This window comes from Poecilia formosa, unplaced genomic scaffold (assembly GCF_000485575.1).
Source record: "Poecilia formosa unplaced genomic scaffold, Poecilia_formosa-5.1.2 Scaffold265, whole genome shotgun sequence".
Taxonomy (NCBI): Eukaryota; Metazoa; Chordata; class Actinopteri; order Cyprinodontiformes; family Poeciliidae; genus Poecilia; species Poecilia formosa.
Window position 1 is genome coordinate 643,660 of NW_006800204.1, and position 9,779 is coordinate 653,438.

Consider the following 9,779-nt stretch of genomic DNA (forward strand, 5'->3'; position numbering starts at 1 on the left):
TTTATTATTATTGTTATTGTTATTATTATTATTATTATTATTATTATTATTATTATTGTTATTATTATTATTGTTATTATTATTATTATTATTATTGTTGTTGTTGTTGTTATTGCTGAGCTGTCTCCCTCTCTGTCTCTCTCTCTCTCTGTCTCTCTCTCTCTGTCTCTCTCTCTCTCTGTCTCTCTCTCTGTCTCTCTCTCTCTCTCTCTCTGTGTCTCTCTCTGTCTCTCTCTCTCTCTCTCTCTGTCTCTCTCTCTCTCTGTCTGTCTGCTTGTCTGTCCTCAGTGACCTCCTGGAGGATTTGGAGCGCAGTCCCGACGCGGCGGCCATCGCAGAGTGCTTTGTAGAGCGGGTGAGTTCTGTTCTGACCCGACCCGGTTCAGAACAGATAATAAGCAGTGAAAGGTTCTGGACAACCTGTAGGCTGAGCTGCTGGATGACTGGAGACATGTCAGATTAAAGTTCTAATCTGGACACAAATCACTAAATACATGGAATAAAACATAATTTGTCATCAAGTAGATCAGGTGGAAAATAATCCCACCCTGTGAATCCTCTTCAGTTGGAAGCATCATCCTAATCCCAGCTCAGATCTGACCTGGCTTTGGGCAGGAGGTTGTGGGTTCAAGTCCCACTGTTTAAATGCTCAAATATGACGACATTTTCAGATTATTTAGAGTAAAACTGATTCATCGATGAGGATTTTATTCTCTGCTCTGTGATTAGAGTCAAAAGAGGAAAACAAACTTTAGAGTTGTGATTATTTTCAAACTTAAATTCAGATTTTCAGGCAGTTTGTTTGGATTAAAGCTGAACTGAACTTCCTGTCTGAGGACATTAGATTAAAATATGGAGAGTCTGGGTTATTTTAAGGCTCAGTGGGATTTTCCAGTGTGAGACCTGCTGACTGACTGAACATCGGACTGGAACGTCGCTCAGATCAACTTCCTGAATGTGATATCATCCCTCCAGAGCCGATGGAGTCTTCCTCAGTCAGAAATGTGATGATTTCACTCCTCGGCCTCATTACTGTTTTATTTTATTTGCATGTTTGGTTTATTTAATTTGCCTGTAATAATTTGATCCTATGCTGTTTAACTTTAAGTTACTGATTGAACTGCAGGAACCAAAGGTGATATCATCTAAAAATAAGAGACCAAACATGGTCACATATAGAAATATGTAAATTAAGTTAATTAAATGATTGTTAAAGCTGAAAATTGTTCTGAAATAATTTAGTTAAACTGCAGCTTTTAAGTGCCTGGAGCCCTGCGGTTCTCCTGCTCTGACTTCTTTCCTCGTTTTCAGAGTGAAGCCTTTGACATCTACACGCTGTACTGCATGAACTACCCAAAGTGAGTTCACTTTTTACTTCAGCATATTTTTAATATTAATGATGTCTTTCTGAATATCTTTTGCTTCTTGGTTGTTTGCTGTTATGCAAGTTATTTCTCAGTGATGTTTTTGTTCATTCATATAATAATTTCTGTTTTTTAAGGCACTTCTGTTGTTCTGTTCTCCGGAGGACAAACAGAATAACAGAAATAATGACATAATTAACCAATTCCTAATCAAAAACACATATTGACAAAATGAGCAACATTTTCAGTTCAAAAGCCCTTTTTGCTGATAAACTGATGAATAAGTAACCATACAAGCTGAACATCAGAGATATTTATGGATTTAATCTTCAGGTTCTTCATCAGGTTGGAGCAAAATGGTTTTCTATCCGTTCACCTTTCCAGAGTTTCTCTGATCACTGATGGAGGTTCTTTGCAAATGTGGATGCTCACATTAGCGTTAGCGGCTACATTTTAGCATTAAGATGCTTTTTTCAGGCTAGCATAGATTCTGATAGGCTAAATCCTTTTAGCACAACTTGAAGACAACAATAGTCTTTTCCAGCGTCCAATCAGATCGTTTAGGGCAGTAGTTCTTAACCTTTTTTGAGGTACCGAACCCACCAGTTTCATATGCGCATTCACTGAACCCTTCTGTAGTGATAAATTAAATATGATTTTTCCCCCTTCAAATTCAAGACATAGGGCTGACCCAACTAGAGTCTACTGGGGCCACCCCAAGATCAGTAAGTCTTCTTAAAAGGTAGAGTCTCTGAGAACAGTTCTTCAAAATATAGTCAGTGTTTTCAGCAAAGTTGAGCTGACTGTCCAGGAACGAGCCAAGGTATTTAAAATCTGCCACAGTTTTAACAGGTTGGCCATCGAGAGAAACTGGAACCACTTTAAGGTCTTGTTTAGATCATTTAATTAGCTCTACATTCTTAAGAGAATGAAAAATTAATAATAAATAATAAAGACTTTGCGGTATTCTGATTTAGTAATGTAATTATATTAGTTGTGTTACCACCCCCACGCCACTAGAGGCAGTAGCAACCCCGAAAAGATGCGACTAAGGAGCAGATTAAGTACACCGAAAGCTACAGAATTTGGTAAAACTGTGAGTTTTGTTGAAGTAATTCAAGACACAAGTTCAAATCCATGCTGAGAGTGGAGCTCCTCCAATCAGTGCTCCTCCGCTGCTCTGATTGGCTCAGCAATGTAACGTGATCCTCTGATTGGCTCAGCAATGTAACGTGATCCTCTGCAGCAAGTGATGGCAAAGCGGGGCGTCATCACGACTTTACACAGTGTGTCTTTACCTCCGTTGCCGTTGGGTTGTTCTTCAGGAATCGTTGGGTTGTTCTCTGTGAACCGTTGGGTTATTCTCTGTGAATCGTTGGGTTATTCTCTGTGAATCGTTGGGTTGTTCTCTGTGAATCGTTGGGTTGTTCTTCAGGAATCGTTGGGTTGTTCTCTGGGAATCGTTGGGTTGTTCTCTGGGAATCGTTGGGTTATTCTCTGGGAATCGTTGGGTTGTTCTTCAGCAGCTGATCCAAGCTGCAGAACACCTCCAGGAGTGTCTGCAGACCTGACAGCAGAGAGGAATGCAGCTGGAACATGGAGCAGACCTCAGGGGAAGGAGAGCCGGCACATGCTGAACCCATCCATCCTGCTGAGCTCCACTTGGACGCCGATGAGCCGTGGAGGAACAGAGCGGGTTACTGGGTTTAAGGCCCAGCTTCTGCTGGAAACCATTTACAACATTCCCCCAGTCACAAAGCCATCATTTACCTCCTGACTGGCTTCCAGAAACGTTCGCGTTAGCTTCCTACAGGTCTGATCCACTCTATGCTGCTTTAAAACTGAAGCACCATCAGGATAAACTGATTAAACTCCAAACTAAACCTGGAAGAAAACAGCAGGAAACCAGAATTAAACTGACCAAAGCGGGAAAAAGTTGCTGTTTATTTAAGAGCTTTATGAATAAATTAGGGCAGTAGAAGAAGAGTTTCCAGGAAGTAGAAACAGCCGAGGTTTGACACTTCCTGCTGATGTTAGCGGGTCTGAACCGTGTCACCACCTGCATGGCCCGGTTCTGCTGGATCTCTTTATGACCTTCAGGTCAGACAGGAATCTTTTTAAAGAATTGATGCTCTTCTTCTAAATGTGCTGACCAGCTAATAATTTATGTAGAAATAATCCAGAAGCATCATGATTCCAGCAAAGCCAAAATGTTTCCACATCACAGATGTTTAAATGTTTGCAGTATTTTGCTGATTAACATCAAATGTTTTCAACTCATTCTGAATACTTTTAGTTTATTCATGTTGGTTTGATGAAGCTGCGGCTGAACTTTGCCTGCTGAATCGTTTTGCTGAACGTCTGTGGAAGACATTACCGCCTCAGTTCCTTCCTCTGATTAACGTCCATCTGGAGGACGAGCCTCGTGTCCGGTTCCCCATCGGCGCCCTGACCTCCTCCGCTCCTCTTCCTCTCTGCTGTCGAGGATTCCTCGGCTTCCTGCTGTGATGGGTGCTGGGGAACCGGATCCAGAACGGGTCTTTATCATCTGGATCTGCTCGGTGTACCTCCATGTTGGAGGGAGCCTTCACAGAGTCTTCCTCAGTGTCTGTGGGTTCAGCTGGAGGCAGTTCTGTCTGCATGGAGGAATGTTCTCACCGTGTCCATCGTGTCCCCGCAGCTCGGTGGCGGTCCTCAGGGACTGCATGAAGAACGGCAGTCTGGTCCGGTTCTTCCAGGAGCGGCAGGCGACCCTGAACCACTCGTTGCCCCTGGAGACGTACCTGCTCAAACCCGTGCAGAGGATCCTCAAGTACCACCTGCTGCTGCAGGTAAGACGCATCCTAAAGTCTCTGCGTTTTCAGAATAACCAGATCATTTATTCATTTACTGCCTGGATCTTTTCGCTGTGGATCTGTTTGTTGTTGCTTTGGGAACCAGAGATGAACATCTTCCAGTCGATTCGACTCGATTTTGAGTCATGATTTGATTCAGAAAGGATTCTTCTATTCAGTCCAGAGATTCTGTTTAAATGATGAGTGACAAGAGGAAGTTTTAGCAAATACAACAATTATTTAAAACATTTTTATAAATTTCCATACTGTATCAGATTCCACCAGTTTATATTTAAACAAAACTACCAGCATTATGTTGACTTTGCTGCCTGGCTTTTTCTTAATTAAAAAAATATCAAAGAAATATAGAAAATATACATGATGGACTGTTAATGTGATATTCAGTACACTAGCAGGTCGGAGCAGCAAAGACATAAAAGATAAACAAAGCATTTAGAATCGATCCAGAATTCCCAGGTTTTTCTGCTACAGGACTCAGAATCATTTTCTAGCCACAATTAGCCAGTTAGCTTAGCCTAGCCTAGCCTTAGCACTGTTATGCTAACTCGACTTATCAACTTAATTCAAATTTATTGAACCATTATAGACAACTAATTGCAAACAACTGTTTATGACCCTTTTTCCTGTATGAAAGTTTTTTTTTGCAGTAATCTGATGATGCTTTTTCTTGTTATTATTAACCTGCCAACAGTACCTCCCTATAATCTCATATATTTACATGTAAATGTTATTTGATACGTAATGTCATGTTTTTAAAACATAAGCTTGAATCAATCAACAGTCAGGTTATACCTTAAATACACCTGCTACTTCATTCAGGACGCCAAACTGCATGCAGGAGCTAAAACTAGGTTTCACCACGTTATGTTAGAAACTGCAAAACAGTTAAAATAAAGTCAGTTTGAACCAGCAACCCACCGCTTACAGGACAAACTTCCACCACCGTCGCCACCATCAACCGTGTTGAGGGCAACCAGCAGTAAATACCAGCTGCACTGTCAGCAGAAATAGGCTACACTAAATGAACTGAGATAAACTTCAAACTACAGCAAACTGAATTAAAGAAAATAATCTAATCTTTACAGTGTAAGCTAACACAAGCTAAGCTAAGGTAAAAATATAAAATAAATGGAAACTAACACAAGCTAAGGTCAGCTACATTGACTTAAATCAAGATAAACTGGGTAAGATAAGCTAAGCTAAACAGAGACAAGCTAATGGAAACTAAATAAAAACAATATAAACTAGGCAAAATTATATTATGTTAATGTAAAGTTAGCTAATCTGAGTTAGCTCAGATAAGCTAACTTACCCAAAGCTGGGTAAGTTAGCACATAACACCAGTTTTAAAGTCCCTACACTTTAAAATACTGTTAGTTTATAAATCACTGAACGGTTCAGCACCAAAATACATTAAAGATCTGTTGTTGCTGTACCAACGTCTAGACCCCTCAGATCTTCTGGTTCTGCTCTGCATCCAGAACCAGAACCAAATGAGGAGAAGCAGCATTCAGTTTCTATGCACCACAGATTTGGAACAAACTTCCAGAAAACTGTAAAACAGCTGAAACACTGAGAGCCTTTAAATCTCAACTTAAAACCCTATTTAGAGCTGCTTATGGCTAAATTAGGGTTTTGATGTCTTTGATGTTTTTAATGTTTTTATCTTTACTTTAGATCTACTTATTAACTTCTGTTTATTTCTCTTTCACACTGTCTATGTAAAGCCCCCCGGAAAACGTCCCAGTTCAACGAATCTATATCTAGGCGTGTGAGAATCCTTGTTAAATGATGTTTAACTAAAGTCCTTCGGGGTTTAGAGTCCCAGTTGACGGCGTTTCAACTAAATCCTAGAGGTTGGAGTCCTTGTCAAACGGTGTTTTTGACTAAAGTCCCAGAGGGTTGGAGTCCCAGTTAAACAACATTTAACTGAAGTCCTAAAAGGGATTTTAATGTTTTTATCTTTTTTAACCTTTTTCAAAATGTCTTTCTCACTGTTTATTCAATGTCACATGCTGTTTTTATTTTAATTATGTAAAGCTCTTTGAAATACCTTGCTGCTGAAATGTGCTATGCAAATAAAATTTGATTGATTGATTAAATTCATTCAAAAAGATTCCACACCAGCAATAATAGTCCAGTTTAAACAGTTACCAGCCCAAGAATCAACAGGCTGAATCAGCAGGTTTAGATCAGTGGTTCTTCTGATTAACAGCAGGACTGATGGCTGCAGGTCATGCAACCATCTGAATCAGCTGTTCTGGATCAGAGGCACATCATAATAAAAAATTTAAAAACAAATTATTTTAAGGGATTTAAAGCAGCAGCAACAACAACATGTTCTCCCAGACCAGACAGACCAGACAACAGGCCCCGTTGCCCCGTTGCCCCGTTGCCCCGTCTGCAGTGGTTCTCTGTTGCCCCGTTGCCCCGTCTGCAGTGGTTCTCTGTTGCCCCGTTGCCCCGTCTGCAGTGGTTCTCTGTTTCCCCGTTGCCCCGTCTGCAGTGGTTCTCTGTTGCCCCGTTGCCCCATCTGCAGTGGTTCTCTGTTGCCCCGTCCTGGAAGCAAACAAAAGAGACATTGAAGAAAAACGTTTCTCGTTTCAGGAACTCTCCAAACACATAGACAAGAGCGACCCAGGCTACGAGGTGGTGGAGGACGCCATCGTTACCATGACGGCGGTGGCGTGGTACATCAACGACATGAAGAGGAAGCAGGAGCACGCCGTGCGGCTGCAGGTGGGCCACAGCGAGGGTTTGAATCCCTGCCTGGGGCAGAAAAGATAAAACTTCCTGATTACTGTGATAAAAATAAAACATTTTAATAAATGCGTGAGCACAACGCTGACAGTAAATAAGGCAGAAAAAGGAAGAAGACAAAACTTCCTCCTTTCTTCTGCCAACGTCAACCACCTGGTTGCCTCACTGCGTAGGAGCAGATTCTCCTGCAGAGGAAATGATGTGATGCTCTTCCTGTTCTGTCTCACGCTGCAGCCGGTTTCCAGCCAGGATTTCGAAGAATCACATTAGAAACGGTTGATGGAAATGAAATAATTTCCTGAAAAAGGTTTTGTGTTTGCTTCAGGCCAACAATGAGATGAAACAGAATTAGTTCAGGTAGCGAACGCTGCCTTACCAGAGGAACCAACCATGTGCTACGTGTTAGCTAGCAGCCTCTGCTTCCTGTTTGGTGCAGCCACGGTTAGGGTCACCGTCCGATGACATCACGCTCTGCGTAACCCGGTCGATTCGCTCCGAACCAGGAGACGAAACGCCTGATTAGCATTTTGGTTTTTAGTGACATTTTAAAACTGCTCAAAATTGGCATAAGAATCTTCAGGAAGCAGAAAGAGACGGATTAACGTGACAAAATGTCCGACCTGGAGATTGGACCGAACACCTGCTGGTTAACCTTTAACCCCCCCTGCAGGAAATCGAGTCCCTGCTGCTGAACTGGAGCGGGCCGGACCTGAGCGGATTCGGCGATCTGGTTCTGGAAGGTTCCTTCAAGGTCCAGAGGGTGAAGAAGGAGCGCGCCTTCTTCCTGTTCGACAAAATGCTGCTGATCGCCAAGAAGAGGCTGGAGCAGTTCGTCTACAGCACACACATCTTCGTAAGGGACACACCCTGTCCTCCTGTCTGTCCCCTCACTGTCCTCCTGTCTGTCCCCTCACTGTCCTCCTGTCTGTCCCCTCACTGTCCTCCTGCAGTGCTGCAACCTGCAGCTGGTGGAGACGCTGAAGGACCCGCTGAGCTTCCGGGTGTCGGACCAGACCATCCCCAAGCAGCAGCACGTGGTCCAGGTGAGACCCTCGGCGTCTCGTCCAGCTTAAACTGCGGCACCGTCTCACTCTCGCTCGCCTGCCCGCAGACCAAGAACCAGGAGGAGAAGCGGCTGTGGGTGCACTACCTCAAGAGGCTGATCGTGGAGAACCACCCGGCTTCACTGCCGCAGAAGGTGAGCAACGAGGAACATCTCTGTCCTCTGAACATCCATCCTGTCCTGGGGACACTGAGGGACCGCCCAACAGCTGGATGCTACAGCTAACTCTGCAACTTCTGGATTTGCTCTGGAACTCCTCACCTCCACCTCTCTACATTAACAATATTATTTCCAGAAGCTTTAAATATCTTAGTTAAACTGCTGATCACTGAATATGGTATCAGTGACTGGTTTGAGTATATGCTATAACTGCTTGCCGTAACTGTCTTCTTTTCGGTTTGAGTTTCAGCTGAGCTGCTGGTTCCACCAACGATTACAGAAAATGTTTGGATTCAGATGAACACAGAAATGCTGCTGCTGCTGTTTTTATCTGGTTTCATTGAAGTTTTCTGTGTTTCTGATGAACTTTCTCACTGCGGTCCCTCCTGCAGGCCCGGCAGGTCCTCGGAGACAACTTCTGCCAATGTGAGTTCACACACACACACACACACACACACACACGTTTCTACAGCAGTACACCCTCACGCTGACCTCTGATCTCTGACTTTGACCTGGCCCATCCGTTTCCTCTGAATGACCTCTGTGATTGGCTGCTTTGAGAGCTTGAGCATGTAGTGACATCACTTCCTGTGTTTCAGCTCCTCAGTTTGATCAGGAGAGCCTGAAGAAGACGTGCGGCTCGCCGCGTCTGGACGACCTTCACGGTTTCCATCGAGGTCGGCGTCAGTCAGGTAGGGATCCTCTGCTCTGGCTAGCTCAGGTTCAGGTTCAGGTGAGACCGGACCGGACCGGACCGGACCTAACCCTGCAGCTCTTCTTTCTCTCTACAGAACCACCAGAGCTGCTGCTGTACACACCAGAGAAATCCAGGAAGGGTCTGCCTCTGCTGCTGGAGGGGACGCTGCCGTACCGCCGCACCCGGAGGCAGTCAGGTAGCCTGCAGACGGAGCTCAGGGCCCACACACCCGTCCCTCTGTGTGTGTTTATAAACACGTGTTGTGTCCTGATGATGACGATGCTCTTCGTCTCCCTTCCAGCTCCTGCTAAAGACATCGAGGCGGCATTCCGGCCTGGTGGTGAGTCCTTCCCGATCTTTCCCGATCCGGCCCAATCCTTCCCAATCCGGCCAGAGCCAGTCTCCGGTTCTTCTTTGCAGCTCCAGTCCTCCAGAGCTCCTGCTGGTCCTGGATCAGATGGAGGTCAGGTCTGGGGACTGGTGGGGCTGCAGGACTGGAGGTGGGCGGAGGGGATTCTGACCTGTATGGTCCGTACCGACCCGGTTCTGAACCGTCTGCTGAGGCTCTCAGTGTTTATCTTCTTTGAGTGGTTGGAGGAGTCGACATGTTTATGGATATTTATCTCTGAGGCCTGCAGCTTCGATGTAGAATCAATCAGACATGACAGGTTCTGGCTGACTGAGCCCAGTCAGCCCACTGAGCCCAGTGAGCCCACTGAGCCCAGTGAACCCACTGAGCCCACTGAGCCCAGTCAGCCCACTGAGCCCAGTCAGCCCACTGAGCCCAGTGAGCCCACTGAGCCCACTGAGCCCAGTCAGCCCACTGAGCCCAGTCAGCCCACTGAGCCCAGTGAGCCCACTGAGCCCACTGAGCCCAGTCA

The 9,779-nt window shown here is 44.7% G+C and overlaps 1 protein-coding gene across 6 annotated transcripts in view; it reads left to right on the forward strand.

Moving 5' to 3' along the window:
* plekhg2 (pleckstrin homology domain containing, family G (with RhoGef domain) member 2) overlaps positions 1–9,779 on the forward strand; it is a 77,089-nt gene that overhangs the window by 56,771 nt on the left and 10,539 nt on the right. For all 6 annotated transcript variants that reach the window (XM_016680996.1, XM_007570688.2, XM_016680998.1 and 3 more), the window contains 11 exons: positions 289–355; positions 1,312–1,358; positions 4,045–4,195; positions 6,827–6,958; positions 7,650–7,832; positions 7,930–8,022; positions 8,091–8,177; positions 8,594–8,627; positions 8,801–8,893; positions 8,993–9,094; positions 9,200–9,238. In XM_016680996.1, coding sequence (XP_016536482.1) covers positions 289–355; positions 1,312–1,358; positions 4,045–4,195; positions 6,827–6,958; positions 7,650–7,832; positions 7,930–8,022; positions 8,091–8,177; positions 8,594–8,627; positions 8,801–8,893; positions 8,993–9,094; positions 9,200–9,238 — 1,028 coding nt within the window. The remainder of the gene's footprint in view (positions 1–288; positions 356–1,311; positions 1,359–4,044; positions 4,196–6,826; positions 6,959–7,649; positions 7,833–7,929; positions 8,023–8,090; positions 8,178–8,593; positions 8,628–8,800; positions 8,894–8,992; positions 9,095–9,199; positions 9,239–9,779) is intronic.